This window comes from Rhea pennata, chromosome 7 (genome assembly GCF_028389875.1).
Source record: "Rhea pennata isolate bPtePen1 chromosome 7, bPtePen1.pri, whole genome shotgun sequence".
In the NCBI taxonomy this organism is placed as follows: domain Eukaryota; kingdom Metazoa; phylum Chordata; class Aves; order Rheiformes; family Rheidae; genus Rhea; species Rhea pennata.
The window spans coordinates 10203058-10226950 of record NC_084669.1 but is presented as its reverse complement, the minus strand read 5'-3'; the positions used below and the strand labels follow the sequence as shown (position 1 = coordinate 10226950).

Here is a 23893-nt window from a genome sequence, read left to right as displayed (position 1 = left end):
TGTCTGCAGCGGGGGATGTTGTGTCTGCCGGAGAGCCGGCTTCGCTCCCCCGGGCGATGACTTAGGTGTTCTCAGTGCGATTGCTAAAGAGAAGCAGCCCGCACCTCTCCAAAATAAACCTCGTGCAGAACCGCAAGAATTTGGCACATGGGGCAGAGTCCCTCCAGGACATGAGCTATTATAGAGGCTACTGATATCCTTCTCCATGTAAAAAGAGCAACTCTCAGTCAGCATTTTTTTGAACTTTTTTTTTTTTTTTTTTTTCCAGTTCTGCCCCCCTTCCCCAAGCCTTTGAGGGGAAAAATGCAGGCTCATGCACGTTGCTCTTCAACCTACACAGAAGAAAATCTGGTTTTTCTCTTTTACTTCTTATAATCTAGATTTTGTGGGGCAGTGTATGATTTCAAGGTTCTGTTTAATTTTTTTTTCTTGTTAATGCATTGTTTTCTTTCATTTTTATAATGTATTTGCTGTGTGTGGTCTCTAAGGATCACTTCTAGTCACTTTAGTTTAGTGAGAGGATACAAAGTATTGTTGCTTTCTTTTTAAATGTAATCAACAAAACATTTTGCCAAAACTTCCAGTAATACATTTTATAAATCCTTGACTTTAAAATATCCCAATTAAACAGAAGTTGCTTAAATTCAATGCATAATATACTCTTACCTTAAAATTCAAAATCACTTTCTGAAGGCATGCCACAAAGTTATTTGGATTTTACAGAAATTTTACTTATTTTTACTGAAGAGCCTTTTTAATAGAGAAAAATAATTCACTGCAGTCTCAATTCTAAACTATATTTGTTTTTACATCACCATCTACATTTAAATACATGCTCTTGAGGAGGAGTTTGTGTGGCTGATGATTCAACTAAGAATATTTTAAAAATACTTCATTTAAATACCATAAATGCCTATTACATTGTTTGGGTAGTGCTAGAGGAAACCGAAAAAATAAATACATGGAGTGGCTGCCCAGGAACAAGAGGTGACAGTAAAGATTTAGTGAATACTTCATGTTTGTTTTCCCTTTGATCTCAAATGATTTATTTAGTCCTCCACCTAAATATATTCTTCCTCCTTAAAAAGGAGCCAACTATACCTCTGGGAAGACTGGGTACTTTTTCCATGGATATTTGAGGTATATGGTTGTAAATAGGATGCGTGTAGCACCTTATGCATTTATTTTTCAGCAAAGGTCATCGTGTTTCTCCAAAGTGTGAAGGATTTTTCTTTTTTTTGGTCCTACCTTCTCCCCCCCGCCCCAAATTATTGTGAAGGACTTTGGGGTAAAGCAGAAGGGGGAAAGTGTGAACTTTCCTGGGTGATTTTTGGTGAAAAATTTGTACTCTGCTATCAAACAGCAAGTGTGCGGCGATAGTGAGGCATTGTGTGAGGATTTGGGGGGAAGGAGAGCCTTCATCTTTTCCTTCTTTAATGGACAATTGAGACATTCAGCTTAGGTTTGAAGGGGAAATGGGCGCGAGTGGTCTTACTCTCCCCATGGACTAATGCTGTGGAAGGAGCAAACAGAGAGAGGGATTATTGATAGGGGAAACAACTGGTGCCGAATCCTGGGAGGGGATGTTTGTTTCCCTGCTCTCTAGGAGGGATCTGGAAAGAGCTGTAATCCTCGGTTAGGAGTAATTTGTTACAGCAAGATGATACTTGAATGGCAGGAGGAGTCTGGCTGAGGCAGCAAGACGTTTTTATTCTGAGGAGTAGCTGGTCTTGGAGCTGGTCTTGGAGAAGGTCACTCTGACACAAATCCTATCCCAGCCCACAAGTTTTGTTTCTCAGCCAGCACAATTAACCGAGGGGACTCTCGACCTTTTTTACATCTTTCAAAGACATCTCCACTCATCTGAGCTAAAAGATTACAAAGAGGAATGTAGACAAGGATGTGATGCAGTGGAAAGTTTTCCAGTCAAGCTTTTTTTAAAAAAACAAAATAAAATAAGCCCAGCAACAACCTTCCCAGCTTCTCCTAGGGAGGTCAGAATATTTCTGGTTTCAGTTTTATCTTTGGGACTTTTTCTTAAGGTTGTCTTTAGGTTACATTTTTGAGTTAACTTTCTTGGCTTCCTGAAAAAAAAAAAAAAAAAGGAGAGAGAGAGAGAGAGAGACAAAAGTTACCAACCCTAGGGAAAGAGAATTTTGCAAGTTCTTGGTTTTCATGACAGTCTGAAATCCTTGGAGCCATCTAGTCTGAAGTAACCCCTTGTTGCATTGAAGACCCAATCGCATAGAGAAACCACAAGGGAGGTGACAGGAAATTCAGTATGAAATTTGCTGGGTTTACTAGAGAGTGGCTCCCAGCAGTTCACCCAGAATTGCTACATCAACAGGAATTTTTGTGGTAGTGATTTGAGTCATGAGTTTCACTTACCCAACAGTGGGAGAAAATATGACTCTTTCAGTAAAACCCCATTGGGCGACATTACAATAACAAGGAAACATCTACATGCTTTTGTAACACCTTTATTCCAGGATCCCAAGGGAGTTTGCAAAGCGCTGAATTGCCCTCTCAGTAGTGCATGGTGGCGTGCATCCACAGGTACTTAACATGACCAGAGATGAGAATTTGGATCACAGATTAAAAAAGACCCAGCCTAGCTAATCCTGTCGTGGTACCTGAGAGTCCCCCGCGGGCCTGCGGCACTGTCTCAGCACGCGCTGTGTGAGAGATCCTTGTCCGGGCCTCGTCACCGTTCCTGCTCGTGGGTAGTGGATGTAGGTGCCGAGCTCTTTATAGATCGGACTGCTTTGGCTCAGAGCTCATAAACTGAGGCTTCTGCAGTGAAGTGGCGACTTACTGAGAGTGAGACAAACTGCTCCTACTGCGTCTCGTGGGACTGGAGCGGAGCAGACTGGACACCCACTGTTGCTGGCCAGGCTTGTGACAGCAGTTGCTGATGCCTTCTCCACTCTCCTGGCTTCCCTTTGTGCTATAAGAACAAATCAAGTAGATTTCCCCCCTCCTCCCCCCCAAAATAGGAAACACTTAGGAGGACGGGTTGGGCAGCCATCAGTTCCTGCTATGGTAACAAAAGGGGACCATAGGTAGCACTGATCCAGAGGTGCATAAAGATACGCTTGGTATGTATATACACACACCGGAAACTAACCCTGGGTCGGCAGCCAAGCCTTCCATTTTGCATCCTGATGGTGTGGCGATTGCCTGGTGATGGGCGTTACCAACAGGAAACGAGGGAGCCTGGTTAAGGCTTAGCCTAATTAGGAAGCGTGCAACTCCCTGTCCAGGCTCCAGGCTGGGGAGAGCAGGGGAAGGCTTAGGTTAGTTTTGGAGGGCCCGTTCTGTTCCTTGCACTGCAGCGCTCACCGCGTCGGCTGTCCCGCAACCGGAGGGCACGCTGTGCAGTGCCACGGGCACGAGCACCGGGGAGAGAGGGGAGCAGCGCACGGCAAATGCGATCTGCAGTATTAAAACAAAACCGTGCTGGTTGACCATCAGGCTATGTTTAAAAAAAAACAATGGTTGCAAAGCTTAATATTGCAGTACCTCCTTTGCAAACAGTTGAGAGTTGGAAAGTTTTAAGGGAGGCAAGGTTCCCCTGGAGCAGCCCTGCTGTTGTAATTGAGGTAGTCCAGTGCCGTGATCTCTCTCTAGCATGCTGTCAGATACTTTTACTGTCTTTATATAATGGGGAGGAAAGGAATTATATTTTATAGACCATAAAATGCATTCTTGGACTCCATGCAAACACTAGTTACCAATTGTTCTCTCACTTTCTGGGAGACTGCCAGGAAGAGAAATTAAGTGTGGGTCTGTACATCGAATTGTTCAGTGAGTCTTAGAGGCTGATTTAGCTTTGCTGACTCTCAACCAGCCATCTCTATAGGAAAACTTTGTGATTTCATGACTGTTTCATTCTTCTTATAATGCAAACTCTATGCTTGAGTGAAACAGAACAGGTTGCAGAGAAAATCTGGGGAAAAAGTTTGAGGATGAAGAAATGTTTTTTTGGTCAGCGTATAAGTAAGTAAATAAAAAGTTTGTTCTTGCTCCTTGACTCAAATAGTGCTCTTATTTGTGCCTGTCTTTGGGAACAATATTTCATAGACATCCAAAATGTACTCACAGCCTGCTGACTTGTGCAGCGTGGGCTGTCGAGGGTTTTAAATTAAATGTGAAAAAAGTAATGGTGCTTTCCCAAGCTCCACCCATGATCAAGAAACACTGCCCACAGTTTTGCTGAGATACCATGTGGACTGTAGAAAGCAGTGTGGTACTTCTGTGTCACATGAACGCTCTTCCTCTTGTAAATCTAAAAAAATAAATTTTGTTCCTACAGAGGCTGATTAACCTCTACTTAATGCCTTAATGCTCAGAGTCCTAGAACTCACTAAAGTCTACCAAGTCCAGGTAGAGAAGTTACATTCATTACAAACACAAAACTATTTTTATTCAGTATTGCAGTAAATGCAACTGACTGCAAGGATGCCTTCCATCCATTTTGGAATCAACAAAAAAATTATCTGAATTTTCCTGAACTTTCAGAAACATTAATTCTTAGAGATGCTTCACAGATGTTTTAGCTATTTTCTTCAGCTCTGTCTCCCAGTGGTCTTTCCTATGCCCTTATTGCTGCGTATAGAAAAAAGAGCGTAAGTATCAGTAATGTGCAGTGATAGTAACGGGATGTAGCTATTGTATCGCATCTCAGCCAGGATGCAGGAGAATAGCTCTGCTTGCTATACAGGCATGGAGCCTAGTGATCAGGTCAGGAGAAGGCAACTGATTCGGTGCTTCTGGGATGTTACTTGGGATCTCTGCTTACCCAAGAGGGAACTGCTACTTGTTTGGTATTTGTGAGACCCCGTCTTGTTCCACTACAAAACGGGGATAGTATTTGTCCATGCCCTTCATTTGCTGTATGGCTTCCATGAAACACTTTCAGCTCCTTGGTTTTCTGCTTTCAGACCTCCTGCTTTTGAGGAGGTCTTGAACTGCTTAATCACTAACACATTTATGTAATTCTTCAAGCTGTGGTGGACTGTGCATTCCCCCTTTTTGTGCCCTAGTAGTACTTCATCAGTGTGGTGAAGGCACAGGCAAAATACTAATTGGGCAACTTAAGGCCCCCATTTCAGGGTCCCCTTGTGTATTACTTATTGACAGAGAAGACAAAATCACTTAAGCTCTTAGTAACAGAGATTCAAGGCACTGCAAGTGCTGTATCCCAAGATGCATGGTTTGATACTAGTGTTAGTGAACCAGTGGCATTTTAAGTTAAAAAGAGGACTTAATACTTGTGTGTGTGTGTCTGCTGTCTGTACAAGTAGGTATATACCACTTACAATTTTCCTTTTTTGGGGGGTTGGGAGTAGCACCTTTTTCCCCTATTTCTGTGTTTTATTTAATAGCTTATTTTTGTAGTGTTGCAATAGTTTGTAAAAGAGTAATAGGAGTGGAAAAGAAGTGGAGATAAATGATAAATACTTAATTGTTTTACAATTCCCTGTTTCTGTTTTTTGAGGGCAGTGGGGGAATTTTCTGTGTGGAAAGGATCCATCCCACTGAAATGAGCCTTGTTGCTCACGTTTTGAACAGTGCCCATCTGCCTCTTATGGTACGTTACATGTTCTGTAGAGGGGCTGAAGGTTGTGGGTGATGTCTAGTTTTTCATGTGAAAAATATATTGCAAATCTGCAGAAATAAGTGACCCTTTGACCCTTTGAAAAGTTTCTTTAGCAGTCTCCTTCAGATAGTCATCTTCTAATAGTTCTTTTTCTCACAGTGCTCATCTCAGTGGACAAGGTGATAACTGATGACCAAAATAATAGTAAGCTATGGGGCAGAACAGAAGCTGAAGGGTGTACTTTTGAATCCTTTCTAAATCCTTGGTGGCTTTGCCTTCTGACTTAAATGGCAACACTAGTAGATTGCAGACTTTTTTAATGTTTTCCAAGATGTGTATCCTCTTGCAAGTGTTTTTCTCTTCTGCAGAGAGCACGATTGCGTTGTTATGCTCTGTCTTTGTTCCTGTTCTCTTCCCCATAAATCTTAGCCCTCTCCTTAGCATTTTGATAACCTCTAATACTAGTGAGTTGCCTTGGGTTAAAACTTGCCTGGATAGTCCCCTAGATGAGTTAGCTAAATAGTGGAGAAACTCCTGACTTTAAGAGGTGATGTCCAGGTCTCTGCTTCCATGTGGTTCTGCAGTGCTTGAAGTTGGTCAGGGGGTGCACCAACAGCAAAGTTAGGATCAGGAATATTTTGATTTGCATGGCACATTGGGATCCAGTGCAGTCTCAGATGGTGGAGATAAGATCTGATGGTTTGGATAGGTATTGAAGGCCTCTGGCATCACGGGATTCCTGATCCCCAACTCCAGTCACCTGGAACCGCGATCTGTTTGCTTCAGTTCCTGGGAGCTAATAAGCACCAGCTGCAGGAAACCAGAGCTGGGAAGTGTTGCGCTGCTTTCCCTCTGCTTAAAAATACAGAGAAATCGCAGTTGCCTATATGTATTTATACGCTTGGCGACATCACTCCTAGGGCATTCCAGCGGTGAAAACAATAGCGTGGCCAGGGAACAGCCCCAGGCAGGACACCAGCGCAGGAAACACCTGCGAGCCCTGTGCCATCCCTTTCGGCAAAGCTGCAGAAATCGCCCCGCACCGTCTCCCAGACCGCACGAGTGTCGCGGTGGGCGAGTAATTGTTTCCAACGAACTTCCCTAGCCTGAGCTATGAACTTCAGCTGCTTCTGGCCAACTCCACTGTGAAGTCGTGGGTGACAGTTTTGTTTGCGCTAGTCCCCCAAAAGCCATTTTCTCTGAATAGTATTAGGCAGGGCACTGTGCTGCTGTGAAGCTTGAGCCCAGCCGCTTATGGTGAGTCCATGCTTTGCAGGAGCTTCTGGTTGCTGATGAAAAGTGTAGATGTGCTTCTCATGGGATTGATGAGTAGCTTTCTTTTCTTTCTTCTTTTTTTTTTTTTTTTTTTTTTTTTTTTTTTTTGTGTCCCCTTTTGGTCTCCTTCTACAAAAAAATCTGGGCCGTTCAAATTATTTTCCTTTTTCCCTTGTGCTGACAATTTAACAGCCTTTTTAAAAGCTTTGGTTTCTCTCAAGTGTGTTCGCCCCATACGTGTTTTAATTTTTGTGCAGAGGCCTGGAGCTTAACAATTATTTTGTTTAAGCTCTCTGAGACTTGCCATAAAACATTTTTTTTCTAAACACACACATGCTAATGATACACATCAGATCATATTGTTAAAGAGGGAATAAAATACTTATGCCAAGATGATATTATTTTAAAAAATGTTAAAAGGAGGCCAACAGAACCCATTTCAACAGTTTTTTTTCTCTGAAATAATTTGCACAGATTTGTTAGAGTTAATTTGTTAGAGTTAATTTGTTGAAAAGCTGAATGTTTGTACAGGCAATTCATAATTTCCACACCGAGACACAGAGGCAGGAGAGGAGAAAGTGTGTGTCCAGTGTTTGTACGAAGAGCACCAGCAGTGGGAATTTCCCTCCCTCCTACCCTTCCCCCCCGTGCAGGAATGCAAAACCGGTGTCCGAACGCTGGGAAAGTCGGGTTCGGATCTTTGTGGGCTCCTTGCAAATCAAAGGAACTGTCTAGCTTAAATCTGTATTTAGGGCCGAAAGAATAGGATTTCCTGCTATTTAGTTGCTTGAGGAAGGAAAGGATTTACCTCTCGGCTGTAATAGGACTTAATTTTCTCCTTTTTAATAAGAAATATTGCCGCGTATCGCAGCAGTAGTAAACCTGCGAAAGCAATCGCTCCCGCGCCCGCCCCGCCGCCTCTTCCTTCGCCCTCGCAGCGCTTTGCGGGTGGGAGCCGTGGGGTGACCCTTCCCGGGCCGGGAGCAGCCTCCCTCCTGGGGCTCCCGGCGCGGCGCGGCGCGCGCCGGCAGGGGGCCCGGCCGCCGCCCGGCCCCTCGCTCCGCCGCGGAGGAGAGAGCCGTCGAGGGGCGGCTGCTGCGACGTAACGCCATCGGCCCGCGCTCTCGCTCCCCCCGCCATCTGGATTCAGTTAGCTCTCTCGGCAGTAGGGCTGAGTCTCATTTCCTCCAACCAGTAATGTTATATAGGCAGTGATCCTGTTCTGCCCTAACATAATTGAAAATTATGTGTATTGTAGACTCGCAGCGCTGAAATGTAGACTCGTAAAAATCTGTGGCTCAGGTAGCCTGTGGAGATTGAATTTGGCACACAATGAAGCTTTTATGTAAAGTAAGAATTATAAGCCACCACATCAATATTGTGTTACAGGCATGACAATTCTTGGATGAGGAGTCCTCGAGTCAGGCTTGTCACCCTAAACAATGCTAATATTTCATACTTTATCAATGGGGCCGGCTTTCTAAAGCCAACAAGCTGCCCTTGCTTGGAGGCGTCCTGCCGTGGAAGCCGTCGGCGCGTTAGCCCGACACGGGCCCTGGCTGCAGGCTCTGACCCTCTTTGTTTATCTGATGCACAGAACATCTTGCCCTTGGTGGGGCTGGAATGCGAGCTGGGAGCCTCGCCACTTGGTAGAGCTTATGGAAGTTGCTTTACTGACCCTTGCGCACTACTGCTTTCCATGGGGGCTGCGCTTTTTTATTTTCTTTTGTCTTGCTTTTTATGTTCTTCCCCCCCCCCCGCCTGATACACTTGTATAATACACACTAGTGGAAATGGAAGCTGTACGTGTGTGTATGTTTGTGCGCAAAAACGAGCCCTCTGGGTTTGGCGTTTTCCTGCTGTATTCCACTTGAATTCACTTCCAGCTGTGTCCAAGGAGAGAGAAGCAGCTTTGGCTGCAGTTTAGCCTTTGCGCTGAAAGATTTCTTGGACCCTCCTTGACAGGGGTGGGTAGTGGGAGGACCTTACTAAGAGTCCAAACTTCAGGGGTTTGAAAAGCAGAAAAGCAAAGCAATCGTAAATTCTTCTGAAACTTTTGTTCTTGCACTTAGCCCAGTAAGCCGAGTGTTGCGGCGTTCACACTGAAATTACTGGCTCTTGTGAGACTGAGGTAGAACAGGAACAATCACACCTTCTTGCCCAGTTTTCTTTTAAGGGAATTTAGTGCTAGTAGAAAGAGCTGAATTGAGAATCCTGAAGGCTGCAGCCACCTTTTAATCCTTGGGATAATTACGGACAGGGTCTGATACGAACATCCTTATTGCTGCTGTGTCAGCGCATCTCAGCGTGCCCTTGGGGACAGTCTCAGAAAAGTCAGAGAAGTCCTGCATCAAAACCCATGCATTTCTTGGCCTGTCTTTTAGGACAGATGATGACCTAAGTTTCCTTACGGGTTGTTATGTTTGTAGGAATATTCCAAAGTTGCTCCTGACCATCTTGCACCTGTCGAGTGGTTGGAAAACTGAGTTTGGTTGCTTTGGCTGGTCAGTAATGTCTTACCATGCATTTCCTGAAACACTGCTAGTTAAACCGAGTAGGTCTTGCCAGCACTTTAGCAATGGTAGAACTAGCCTCTCACTCTCCAAAATAGTTGTGGAGTTTGAAACAAGAGTCATGTATCATGAGGCACACATCCCATGAGGACATTTTCCTGGGAAAATGCAGTCTTCAATAATGACATGCACCTTTGTACACCAATGTTATGATCACTGTGTGTGAGAGACAACTGATGGACTTCTAAAAATGTAGCAGTTGACTTGTTTAATAATACCATCTGCAAATCTTAAATGTATCAGATTTCCCCTCCAGTTAAGAAGCTTGCAGTCAACTTACCTTTTGAGCTCATTTTCTGTGCACTTGAGTTGCGTTTTTAAGCACTCTTTTTGAAACCACAAAGGGCTAGAAAGTTACTTTAACATAATCTCAACTTTTAAATTTATGTTGTGGTCACCTATATTGAAGAGCAGGGATTTGATGCAAGAAATCAAGTATCTGGAGGCTTATAATCAAGCCAGAAGTGTTAGTTACAGTAGAATAGTTCTGGTTTACTTGGGTTTTAGTTTTTGTTTTTTAAGAAATGTTCTGGTCCCCATTGCACAAATCCCAAATGTGAAGATGAATAAAAACATTACTTCTTGGAACTTTAAGAACTCACGCGGGGCATGAATCCAGAGTATGGGCTTGTTTGTTTGCATCCCAATAGCTCAAAAGTCTCAGGTCCTCCAAGCGATGGAAAATGGTAATGCATCCTCCTGCTGATTGAGCTTTGGTAACCTCACTGGCAACAGTTTCGTGGCAACCAGGCCTTTCATGCTAGCATTTTGCCTACGTGAGTAAATGTGATAGTGATGTGCTGAAAGCATGCAGCCAGATCTCTTTCCTTCACTGATATTTAGATACTGCTTACGTTGTTAGCTTGTTCTGACTGTGGTTGATTGTGTGGTTTTCTTTTAATATTATTTAAAATATTAAAAATTAGACATAACTGTTTCTCTAGATATTTTCTAGGAATAGCTCTGTTAGGTTGACCAGAGTCTAATGCCATATAGAATCTTCTACAGTGATCTGATCTATCTGAGCTGAGCTGAGCTGTTTTTCTTCATTCTAGGAAGGGGCTGAAGGTATGTGGCAATAAGCATTTCTTCCAGCACAGTGGAAGGCTGTACTAACCAGTATGCATTTTAACCAGTGTGCCTAATTGGCATAGTGTAGCACCATGCAGAGAGAAAAGCTTGTATTGAAATTATATTTAGATGTACTGCACAGAAATGTGTTTGGGCTGACTAATTTCTCTGCAGGGTTAATTCTGGTCTGCATAGAGCACTGCGCTGATGCAGCAATATGGGTACCAGCTCTAGAGATTGCTTATTCGGTAGCAGCCTCATGCTCCGCTGCGTGATCCAGACAAGATGCACAGGCGGCTCCATTGGGTTTGGTGGGGAGACACGCGTGTCTGAGGGCAGGAGTTTCAGTCTGTATTTGGTGACTAAGTCCAAGGGAATGTTCTGCTGCTTGTTGTAGTGTAGGAAAGCTTGTGTGTGTTTGTTTTTCTTCTCTGTAAGTCAGCACCCCCTGATGCTGCAGACTTGCTGTCTTTGTGACTGTGTGCGGGTATCAGCGACATGACGTAAGTCCTGACTATCCCCGAGCACCTGGCTAACGCAGCTGAGAGTGAATGCGCCAGACCCTACTCTGTCTTGAACATCATCAACTGGAGAGCTTATTAAGCTCGGCTTGTAATTGAGTAAGTTACACTGTACACGTCCCTTAAGAGCTGTTGGCAGAGCGTTTCTCTCCAGGGGATGATGAGCAAAAAGGGAAATGAACTATGGGACTTCCTGAACCCAGCTGAAAATTAGAGAAAATAGGTGCAAGACCCAGCAATACTATGTGCCCAGCATTGCTTTTCAGGGTAGGACTCTGCCTTTAGAGTTCATACAGCTCTGCAAAAGCAAAGAAGCTAGCATGATGGTGCATTTGTTGAGGAAAGGCAGACAGATAAACCATTAGATAATGAGATCATATTCTTAACCCAAGATGTTTATTTTTTTTTCTTCCCTCTCCTGAGATTTATAGTCCACCTTCCCTTCCCTTGCCCATCTTCTCCATGTTTTTGGTATTTTATTTCTGTGTGAGTTTTTCTTCCTCTTCTAGGTTTTCTATCCTAATAAAATCAATGTAACACCATCTTTGCAATCTGCTTTATTTTCTTATTTCTGAACTGTAATGTGATGGCATGAAATTGTTAGTGTTCTGCACAGATTCTGTCTCTCACAAACATGCAAAGTTGTCTTAGTTTTTGTTTCAATTCCTTGCATACATTTTAATTTATATCTTTTTTGCTCATATTACCTAAGATTTGTTATTTTTTTGCCTTTCTTTTCTGAACTCATTTTTCTTTTCCCATTTTTGTTTCCTCCATCCAGTATCTGCAGATGAAATGGCCACTGCTTGATGTTCAGGCAGGGAGCCTTCAGAGTAGACAAGCCCTCAAGGATGCTAGGTCTCCATCTCCAGCACACATTGTTGTAAGTAAACGCAGAAGATGTTTTTCCTTTGTTTTCTTTTTTTCTTTCTTCTTCTTTTTTTTTTTTTAAGGCATTTGAAATTAATGGTATTGGTTGTCATCATTCTTCTTTTACACAAACCAAAAGGTAAATCCTTCAAAACAAACAAAACCCCTAACAAGCCCAGAGTAAAAAGAGGGAATACATTTTCTATTGCTGAGCTGTTTATGAAATTATCATTCATGATGCTTAACTCTGTGCTTCCTAGGAAAGCAGAGAGTCAAAAATGCTCTAAAATTCCACACTGCAAAGTTTATTGATGGTGAAGTCAGATCAAGTTGGTTTACAGATCTGACTGAACGTTGAGTTGAACAGAATGAAGAGACACTTTTAGAAATCATTTTATTTAAAAAAAAAAGAAGAGAGAGAGAGCCTGATCTATGGTACCCTTACTAAAAGAGCTTTTGCATTGGAAAAATGTGAATGAAAATTTGTGAGAGTGGGTCAGCATTTTACCTGGGTGAAAGCTCAACGGAATAAAGGTCAACAAGGGCAAATCGCCCTTTGCTTTGTCATGACTTCTCATTTAAAATGTAAGTGTTATCAGATGTTTACTGCTTACCTGTATATAAAACTATCTTTATAACAGGTAGTGTTGCTAATAATAGCTTTGTTATTAACTTCTGGTTATGTCAATTAAATTTGCTTGCTTCTGTCATAAAAGCAATGTTGAATTTGAAATGTTCAGTATGCATTTTCCTGTGAGGGGTTTGGGGTTTTATTTTTATGTATTTTTTTGATTTTCCCCTCCTAAAATAGCATCCATGAAATTCAGAAAAGAAATTTTCTATTTACTTACGTAAATAGAATATTATGCAACAGTGGCAGAATGCATTTGCCTATCCTCACCTACAGCCAGTTTCAATGCAATTAATTGCACTTGTTTAGCCAAGACATTTATCTCTCTGGAGAAGATGGCATGTGGCTGGTTATAATGTTTCTTTTGATTATATTTTATCATCAAGTTTTGTTTTATTTTATATTATTATTTTTTTTTTAATTTATGAATTAGAAGAGAATCCATACAAAAAGAGAGACTGCTTGTTCTTCTTTCTTTTTGTGTTATACAGTTTAAAGTTGATGTAGCTGATGGAACATATCAGACACTTGCCAAATTTGTTTCAAAAAAAAAAAAAAAAAAGAAAGAAAAGGAAGTGAAATATTTTTGGGAGAGTGTAACTCCATTGCTCTCTTTTTTACTAGAGAAATGTCAGCCTTTTGTTGTGAGTATCTTAGTTTTTTACTTGGAGGGGGGGATTTTCTATCTTGTAGAGTTCCTAGCTTCTAAAATAGACCTCAGCAAGGCAGAGAACAAGGAGCACAGAACTGGTATTTGCTTAGTCAATATCTAGTGCTGGTTGCTTAGTTTTTTCAGAATGACTTGACTTTTCCTTCCTGCCTGCTTGGGCTATCACTGCAGGAAGCGCTTGGAGAAAAGATGTTTGCCTGGTTATTTAGAAGTCTGCGACCATCAAAACTTACCATCATCTTATTGCTAATAAGAAAAAAACTAAAATAACTTGTTTTAATTCTTCTTGTATTTTTCTCTTCAATGTTATCCTCAAGAGCAGACACTGGCAATGGAAACATTCCTCTAGGGGCAGGGTTAGTGTCATGCCCTGCCTGGCGTGGCAGAGAAAATGCAGAGAGAGCCTGTCTCCGTGGCAGGCTTGTAGGAGGCTTGTACAAGATAGCAGAGGACTTTTCCCTAGCTGATTACAACCTGTGAAGGCAGGTTAAATTTGGTGGGTAACTAAGCTGGGGATCACCTGCACTTTCCATTTCTGGGCATTTGCTTTCCCTGAAGTCTCTCATTCCCTGGGAAATGGGGGAAAGCAGAAGCAGCCCCAGCACCTCCTGGGTGCAGGGGGCTGGCTGGGGGTGCCCTGCCGCTTCCTCCGTCGGCCTGGGGCCCAGAGGACAACGTGCACGTAGATAAACAAAAAGGGGTACTGTGGGTTCTAAAATCAGGATCGTTTGGGAAAATAAAGAGCAACCTGTTTCCAGGAAGGCTGAGGTTGATCTGCTGTGTATTTTGACCATTTATGGGGTTCTTATGGGTCTCTTAAAAAGCTGTTTCACTCTGCTATTCAATAAAAAGCATATTTACCATAGCAACCACTTAGGCCGTGAGGAACATATACTACCTCCGAGATGGAGGCCACCTTCCAAAAGAGCCACAGCTGGCATTTGTAATGTGATCTTTTGTGCTCCTTACAATGTTCCAGGGGAAGGGAGGTGGGGGGTGACGTGGGGGAGCCGCTGGGTGTTTTGAGGGGGGTTGTTTCTGCAAGGTTTAATGTCTTTCTAATGGCAAACTGTTTTGCCTTGTTATGTTAAAATAAATGAATAAAGGTTGCTTTTTACACCCTTTTCCCTGGCACCCTCCCCAGGCCACATCCATTCTGTGGAATAAAAATGGCCTTTTTTATTTGTAAATAAAGTTAGAGTGGGTAACGGCATTCAGGGGGAGGTGGCAGTGGTGGAAAGAAGTGGTTGCTGATGCCAGTTGGCCAGGGATGTGTCAGGTTTGTTGCTGCTGTGCATGCCCGGAACACCTGGGACCTTGCTCCTCGCTCTACACCCATTTCTGTAGATGTGAAAATGAGATTAATCTTTCTGTGGAGCAATAAGGAGTATTTCAAAGACATGCTTATGTTTGTATGTGAGTGTAATATATAATGTATGGGGATATAAAGCGATTCTCAGTCCATATTACTCTCATCTACTTGCCTTTGGTATCCTTACCAGTTTTCTGTCTTGAAATCAGTGCTGCCTCGAAGAGCTGTAGGAAAAATGCTAACATCCACAAATAATTTCTTATCTTTCCTGTATCTCTGAAATCAGGATTTGAGGCTAATCTTTATAGCTGGGTTACAAAGAGAGGAAAGGAGAGTGTGGGTTCCCTCCCGCCCCTTCCTTTCTTTTCTTTTTTCTTTCTTTTTTTTTTTTTTAAGGTTCTTGCTTCTCAGTGCTTGGCTCTGATTAACACAAGCTCTGTGTTAGGGCTCCGTTTTTTACGCCCAGCTCAGATGAAACTCCCCTTGGCTGCAGTGCGAGTTTTTAGCTTAATGACTCAGGGCTGCTGAACATGGCCGTCTATAATGTCTTAAGTAAAGACTGCACTATTTGTCAGCTGTGCTCCTTTCAGCTTTGTTTAAGGACATTAAGTTAAGACTACAAAAATCGAAGCAAAAGACCAGCATGAATAATTTGGCTGGATTGTCCCCAGTGCTGAGGGCTGGGTTAATGCTGCTTTTCATGGTGCTTGAGAGAGTCTCCGAGGCCCATAATGAGAAACAGAATATTAAACTGAAATTATGTTCAGCATGTCTTGAGGAAGGTACAGCATGAGGCTCCATTCAAGTCCAATGCATTTATTTGCATTTAGGTGCTTCACTCGTCCTGTAAGACTCCTGCATCTTGCTTTGGCACAGTCATGCTGCTTGTCTGTGTGGAAAGGTGAAAGAAAACTAGGGGAAAATTTGTTTTAATAGTATGCTATTAAGCTTGCTAGGTCAAAATTTTGATTTCAGCCTGTGGATAATACTGTTAGGAGGCTGGGATTTTTAAGGGTGATTTTAATGATTATTTCCCCCTCTCCCCTACCCCCTGTTCTGACTTTGGATGTAATTGAATTTATTTAGACTCTGTAAAGTACAGTTTTAGCAGAAGTTTGGGGCCTAGTGCAGACTCCAGCTGGGTGGCTTGCATGCAGCCCTAAGCTGACAAGGTGCTGGTTGTCCTGTTCAGCATGTGCCTAGTCACGTGTCCACTCCATTCATAGGAGCCAGCGTGGTGAGAATGAGAAAATTCAGGTGTCCCAGGAGTGGCATTCTTGCATGACAGTTTTCTGGTGCAATACAGACTGGCAAGCAAAATGAGTGCACTGTATCTATCCTGTGCAAGGAACTCCAAAATCTGCTCACTACACAAAGAAAGATCCTTTAAAATCATTTTTATCTGTGTACGTTTTTCTCCTTAATATTGCAGGAATGCAGTGCTGTTCCTTCCTGTTCTCTGCAAAGTAAATATTCTGACTAAAATATACCTTGTTTTGGGTAGCACTATGGGTGAAAGACCATTCCCTGGATACTGCCTCCTGCTCTCTCAGCTATACAAAGACTTGCTTTTAGCTTCCTTTGTACCAGGCGAAAACATTCTGAATCCAAATTGTGGTGTTTTAGTACAGTATATTTCTTACAAAACGGTTAAAGTTTTTTTTTAAAAAAATTCTACATTTGCTCCTTCAGGGAGACCTTTTGAAGTAAATGTAAATATTACCTTGGGGGAGGACTTCTAGTACTATTTGGCCTGGGTTTGCTAATGTGTAATGAACACAACCATAAAGCAGACTGAATCCCCAAGAACAAAGAATCACTGTGCTGTAGTGTATCTTTTTTTTTTCTTGCTTAAGGAGGTGAAAATGTGTTTTCAAAACATAATATGACAAGCAAAACTTAAGGCTAACCATCTGAAATATACTCTGTGTTCTTAGCCTCCTCAGCATGCATGGACAGCGAGTATTTGTGACCACATTTGGCAGTTTGGAAGGATGAGGAATCATTTCCCAGATCATTTACAATTGAAGCTGCACAAGTTTGCTCTCCCTCATTCCTAATTTCTTTCAGTCTTAACATGGTTTGTGCTTATGCACTTTGAAAGAACAGTACAGTATCTGCAAGTAACTGTAAGGTTTGCCTGAGCTAGATTTTAAAGTTCACCTGCAGTGTCCCCTGAACCACTCAAGACTAGCAGTGGAGTGCATTTACATGCATGCCCAGTCCTGTACATGCGGAGTAAAATCTTGCAACTTCCACTTGCAGTGCCCCGAAAGGGCTTTTAAAGCCCCTGCTTTGTTTGTCTGTATTTGTTGCAGAGAGGCTGCTCTTCCTCTGCAGTAACCTCTCGAGCTGTTCTTGGACTTCAGGCGGCGTGCGTGCGCGCGCAGCGGGACCCCCTCCGCCGGGGAGCTCTGCAGAGGGTCCGCCGGGGCCCCGGCGGCGTGCTGGGAGGTGCTGCAGTCTGGCGGCGCCGCGGAGGGAAGGCGTCGTGCAGGCTTCCTTTCGGTGCCTGCGCGGAGAGCTGCCCCTGTGTGTGTGTGTGTGTGTGTGTGTGTGTGTGTGTGTGCGTGTGTGCGCGCGTGCGCGCGGGGGGGTGTTTGGGTTGTCCAGTCGGGGTGACAGGTAGGTTTCAGCTTGGTGTAGGGACCAGATACATAGATTCTCAAGACCTGCATTGCAGAAATACCCGTGTCGACTTAGTTGGAAAGCTCCTTTAGTCGTTCTCTTCATTCACTTTGTACTTTATTTGGCTAATTGCTCTGGCGGTTACACAGTAAACAAAATTTTTCATTAACACAGGCCCAAACGTGCACAAACATCCTCTCCTGAAATTTCAGTTACCTGGGAACCACCGAACAAGAATTTTGTGGTTAAAACTTTCACCGCTAATTCCTTTGGATTTTTAGTTGGGAATGATTGTATTTTTAAAGTCGGTGTTAAAACCTGGATATTTAGGGCTAAGTATAGAGCGCATCTACCGGTAGCTCAAATTGTTTTGGATGGATTCCTATAAAACACACACAATTCACTATCTACTAAATATGAACGGAAAACCTAGAGCTTAGTTTGTGTAGAGCATAGAAAAAGTGTGGCCTCCCAAAAAGTAATTCACTTTGCAATTTGATATATATGTGAAGTAAATCAGATTTTTGGGACTGCTTGTGCCATCTGTGGCACAGTGTCCACCCTCCACAGACCTTGTTTGGATGCTGGATTAGCCCTTCTGCATTAATGCCAACATGTACCCTGTGTTGTAAAATGAGTACAAATTTAATATTTCTGAGAACATGAGTCAGTGCTAATGTACCTCCAGAACCTGGAAGAGCCAGGAGGCCAGGTCATCAGCAGGATGAACTGTCATGCTCTGCTGTAGTCAAGAGAGCCACGAGTAGCTCCAAGAACTCAGAAGTATTTGGCTGTTGGGATATTTCAGCTGTGAGTAAATGCTGTGAAATGTATATTGCTGCCAGTCCCAATTGTTCTAGAATCATGAGTCAGACCTCTAACAGATCATGAGGGTTGATGAGGTTTTTTGTTTTCTGTTGTTGTTAGTCTTGTTTTTTTGTTTTTTTTTTTTTTTTAATAATACATTTTGTTTTCTTTGTATTTATTCTCTGGTTCCTAAGCCTGGAGGGCATATTCAGCTCACATTTCCAAACGTTTTTTTCTGCAGTAGTTCAGAAGTTTCCTGTGTGTTTTAAATGGAGGCATAAGTTCTTTCCTAAATACTTGACCTAAAGACAACTAGGCTTTAAGAAAAATGCAAATATTGCTAGACTTGCTGTGAAATCATAAGAGCTGGCAACTCTAAGCATTGTTTTTGGAGAAGGTGGCTGAGCAGGCCTTTTAATATATACTCAGCACCATCTACTGAGCATCTGTTTCTTCTGAATTACCCTGCTGGACTTTGAGAGAATATGCTTCTTGGCATTTCTTAGGGCTCTGACCCACAGGCATCAAGGGTGGCTTACCCTGAGATGGCTGTAATGCCTCCCACTGCCAGGTAGGGTCATGCTTGTCTCCAGGGTTCCTACCTCTTACTGCGGAGGTAACTCAGCGGTTCCTCCTGAAGCGGCAAGTTTATAGCCCAAGATGTCAGAACTGGCATCAGTTCTGGCATCAGTTTTGATTTCCTTGAGGTGCTGTGCTGCCACTCGTGCCTATGAACTAGAGCTCTGAGATTTGGCATTGGGATGTGTGGTCGTGGTGAATGTTCTGAGGTGTTTGGGTACTGAAACCTTCTGGGTGAAGGCAAAGTAAGATTAAAGCTTGCTCATCAGAGATCTTTTAAGTACAGTGCAACTATATTGTCTTAGATTTGGTTGGGTCTCCATAAGCAGCAAGCTTCCCTATTGTGTCTTTGGTTTATAAAATACCCACTGTGTCCTATCTGCTGCACAAATCAGTCACTAGATTCTAATCAGCTAGTTTGAGATGCAGCAAAATGGCCGAGAACAACATTTTAAGCATTTCAAACTACATTTGAAAAACATTTAGAAGAGCATTGTAGCAGAGAGGAGGCCAGGCTGTGTTTTGAAATGCATTCGATCACAATGCAGTTTACATTATGCTGAAACATGCACGCTAGATTAACTTGTAGGGACTTGTAGGGACTGGGCCAGAATTAAGTATTGGCAAGTCATCCACTCTCCCACAGCAGAGCTGTTGTGCCAGAAGGAATTGGTCAGCAGGCTGCAGCCGTTCTGTCCCTGAAGCCGGGCAGTGGGCAGCGAAGGCAGCAGCAGCCATACGCAGTGGTTTCGCCTTGGCATTGAGTGAAGAGCTGTGGCAGTGCTGGGTGATGCTGGCAAGCCAGATGGGTGAGCCTGTCAGATCAAAGATGATGTGTACGGAGGGTGGCAGGCTTGGCAAGCCAGCTCACCACAGGTCTCCTTCCCCTTGCACACAGGCTGCAGCTGAAGTTTGTGACTGAATTCGGTCTGAAGCTCAGAGAATTAGGTATTAAATAATGCAGCCTGGTTTGGAGCCAGGAACTGTGTTGACTGGAGCATGAGCAGCAGTTGCGTGCATAGCTGAAGATTTAATGGCTATCATAAGGCTGGGGAATCATTTTTGCTTGCAGAGTTGGAACCAAGTCTTCCATTTCCAGTATAGCTTTGGGCTTGTTGACACAGAGTGGAAAAGCCTAAATACCTAGTCGAAGTAGCTGTCTTAGAATAACTTGGAATAATTATCTCTCCATGTGGCCACTCTTATTCAGCGCTAAGAGGTCCTTTGTGCAGTTTAGCTTAATCCGCTTCCAAAGCGGATTAAGCTAAATCACACAAAGAAACCCTTAGTGCTGAGTAAGAGTGTCCACACGGAAGAGAATTCGAAATAGTTATTCTGCCTTTCCTTTTTTTTTTAAATTTACACTCGTTTCACAAAAACCTCCACATGCAGACAAGCCCACTTGAATAGAAGCCTCCTATTTTCCTTCTAAACAAGATCTGTGTAGTCCATCCAGGTGCTGTAGTAAAGAAAACAGCATGTATTTCTCATTAAAAAGAGAGGAAGGAAGCTGGCATTGCAGCGCTCAGGAGCATTTGCTTGCCAAGTTGCTCAAGATCAGGACTGTTGCAGTTCTCAGTTCCAGTGGTTCAGGATTAGATTATTCATTAGACATTTCGCTTTCTAGACTGTTCACACCTGTACTCTTTCCTACAAAAGAAACCAAAGCTGTTTAAGTCACTACATAAAGAGAAAGAAGGGTGTTTTCTCCTCTGTCCCAAGTAGACCTCTTTGGCAAAGGGCAAGCCCCTTCTGGAAAGCCTGCCTTTGGGTAGTTGGAGGTATTGCACGTAACAAGGAGAGATACCCTCATAGAAGAATCTCCGTCCTGTAAACTCGTCCCTAAACCTGTGCTTAATTTCACAAAACTAAGACAGAATTTCTTGTCAAAGAGACTTTGCTTTTGAATTAGCAGCTGGCTGGAACCCAGGAGCCTGCTTCCCAGGGGGTTTGCCTTGAAGCTTTTCTTGTACCTGACAGATACAGGTGAGCAAAATCATTCTGCATCTTCCTGAAACAGGGAAATATTGCTCACCGTACCACTTTACCAGTGCGGCTAGGAAGATGTTAAGTAATTTTCTCAAGGTCATTTGAGAAACTGATTTCCAGATCCACATTTGAGAGATATAAAGAAAAAAACTCAGTGCCACAGGAGAAACAAAACAAAATGCCCAAGTAGCTTTTCAAATCTAAACCTACAATCCTGACATACCTCAGACCTCAGAGGAAAGTTACTTTTGGTGCTATTTACATGCTAACATGAACCTGCTTATCCATGTATGCTTGTGTCAAATGTACCTCATTTTTTCCATCTCTTGGAGTTAGAAAATTTTGTGGAGTTGAATCAATCCTTCTTTTACCCCCAACAAAAGGTAGCTTTGCAGTGCGACTTGCCAGTATAGACAGTATGTGTGTAACGAATGATGGTCTGGTATGAAATTCGATGGTCTGGTATGAAATTCTGGGCATGCGTGGTTAGAAGTTGAATGTGAGTGCCTACAAGAGGTGGGGAGTTTTCTGACTAGCCTCTCTGATAGAATTTAAGAAATAACTGAATCATAGGTTTTTTGCAGTCCTGCGCCTTTTTTGCAGTCCTGCGCCTCTACCTTCCTTTTGGTACAAATTAAGCACTTGATTCTGTCACTAAGCCTTACAGTGCTAGCTTGCAGAAAGACGTAGAGCTGTACTAGTTTCCTAAGAGAGTTGAGTGGTTCTGTAATATGCATTTTTCCTGTTGGCAAGACTCAAAGACTTCTCAATTACTATTACTGTGGAAACTAGCTTCCCCTTCCCGCTTTCCTTTCTACTTTTTAGGGCTTGATTCAAGAAATCATTAAATGTGAACTGATGTCCATCCCTGTTAAGGACAATGTTTAAGCATGTGCTAAAAGTATTTCCCTGTACAGAAATGCTTTTCTGAACTGGAATGCTGGAATCTAGCTTGGAAGAGTTATTTTCAAGTCTAATATTTATATGAAGTAAACCCCACTTCCTGATAAATGATTATAGATTCTGCCTCTCCCCCTATATAACAAGTGTCGATAAAGGAAAGGAGGGAGAGGAAGGACAGCGTGTCAGGAATTTTGTTCCCTTGGAATTTTTTTCCTACGTTTGATGGATTTCTTCCCAGGGCTAAGGCTGTAGAGGGTGTGAAGGAGGGTTTTGATTTCTTGTTGCTTGTCTGCCCATTGGGAAATGCACAAAATCTCCATGATCTCCTCACTTGATGGAAAAGATAGTGTCTGGGAAAGGAAAGACAAAATCTTGTACAACTGTACATCGGCAGAGCTCCATGATGTTGGTGTTGTGCCTTGTGGAGCTTCAGATGCCTGCTTTATAATACGGTAATGCTGACAATACAGGAAGAAAGAAAAGGGAAGGGATTTGTAAGCCTCAAGACTTTCCCAGTTTGCTTTTTACAGTCATGAATGCTTTTCCTGCCAAATAGCTGTGTGAAAATAGTATCATTAGAAAACCTAAACTGGTTGCAGCACAGAGTTTTGAGAGATACTTTTCCCTGGCGGCAGAACTTCTGTCGCTGCATGTTGGGCATGTCTACATGGTTAATTAACATGAAGCAAGCAAGGGTTTGAATTGCTAAAGCTGTAGCTGCTGCACGCTGACTCCTCAACTAGATGCTTTTCAGGCATGCTGAGCACTTTGGAGGGAAGTCATTTACTGGACATGAAGTAACCTGCTCCTCGTTAAGGGCTTTGATGACCAGGACAGGTTACTTTGGGATAAGCTCTGGTTAAGCTCTGGTTTGAATTCAAGGCATGCCAGTAGCTCCACTACTGCTGCCTGAGGGATAAGCATGAGGTAGCAGATCCCATTTTAACTGAAGGTGAAGTTAGCTTGCTTCTATTTCAGAGCATTTCGTGTGCCTGGGCAGTTACTTGGCTGAGGTGCTATCAATCCATGGTGAAGCTCACTCTGCCATAACTTGTTTGGTTCGTCATGCCCGGAGCATGTCCAGGGAACGTCCACTCACACAGTAGATTGACTGCTGAGCTACATTACTGTGTAGGCGATCGTTTGGACACCTCAGATCACTACTCTGAGGAATCTGTGGGATGAGTAAATGGTGAGAAAATGTCAGGGAGCAGCCTGTTGATGGGAGAGGAAAACGGCCAAAGAACCGTCACTCTGTTTAGTTTCCGTCCGCCTTGACCCGGGCATCCTCATCCACATCTGGGCTGCCAAGCTGGTATTCCAGCTCTTTTTGCAAAGTGCTTTCTCACTCGTGTTCACCAGCGGTCAGGAGTAGGTGCCTTAATTTGGGGTTGGAGAACTGGGACTGTATTCTTTTCCAAGTCCATTCAGTGGCGTTTCCTTGAGAACGCTGCATTTTGCTCTTGGGATTATGAAGTGGGGGGGGGGGGGGGGAAGGGGAGAAAACAGTAAGCATAAATTAAAGATCGTTTTGTTATCATTCTACTGCTACCTCTAATTAAGGGGATTTAATAGGCAAGCTGACTTTCAGAGAAGCAGGTTGGGCTGTCCCTGCCCCAGACAGCTCGCCTTCTGAACAGGCGGCAGGGAAAACGGAGATCCTGACGGCTGTGCGGTGCGAGACTCCAGCAGCAAGTCAGCTGCTGCTTTATGGTCGCCTGCATATGCTCACCTCCCTTTCCCAGAAAGGTAGAGACACTTGCATATCAGATCAGTGACAAAGCTGGGAGCTGTGTAGAGGTCCTCTGACTCCAAGTTCACCGTCCTAACTGATACGTCATTCCATCTTTGAAATGCACATTTAAAACTGTAGTTATCTTTGTATATTTTTATATAGGGAACTAAAGGCAAAAAAATATAGTTACTCCCCAGTCCTTCAGCACAGGTGAGCTTTGCACCACCCGGTCAGCTTCCATGAGACATTTAGAGGAGGAGTGTAGGTTCCTGACATCAAAGAGTTAATAGCAGTGAGTGTGGCACAATAGCTCATTAGGGCCTAAACGTAGGCTGCAAACTCAGAAATCTTGATAATTTTGGTCTATAAGGACACTGAACTTTCAACCCTAGTTCAGCAATAATAAATGCCTGTTAAGTAAGGCTTCCTTTTGTGAAAAGAGGGTGGATGGATGCATTTCAATGGGCTCTAAAAGTATTGCTACTTATTTCAGCGTCTGCTAGCCAAATGCATCCGGGCATGGGAAGGCATTTCAAGATCTACACAAAAAGCACTTTGAAGTATAATCTTTGTGAGTATTTTAGCTAAACCTGACTGCAGTTGGAAGCAGCACTTTAGTTCTTTTATATTTGTTTTAAAAAATCAAAACAAAACAAAGAAACCTGTGAGCAATTTAATAAAAATGCGGTTCTGAAACTTTAACCCAAAGTGAGAGGTGGTCATGTAA

At 43.0% G+C, this 23893-nt stretch overlaps 1 protein-coding gene across 14 annotated transcripts in view; it reads left to right on the top strand.

Annotated features, from left to right (window-relative positions):
* The window catches only part of TCF7L2 (transcription factor 7 like 2), a 182585-nt gene that overhangs the window by 52261 nt on the left and 106431 nt on the right, over positions 1–23893 (top strand). For all 14 annotated transcript variants that reach the window (XM_062580763.1, XM_062580760.1, XM_062580757.1 and 11 more), the window contains one exon: positions 11824–11925. In XM_062580763.1, the coding sequence (XP_062436747.1) occupies positions 11824–11925 (102 nt within the window). The remainder of the gene's footprint in view (positions 1–11823; positions 11926–23893) is intronic.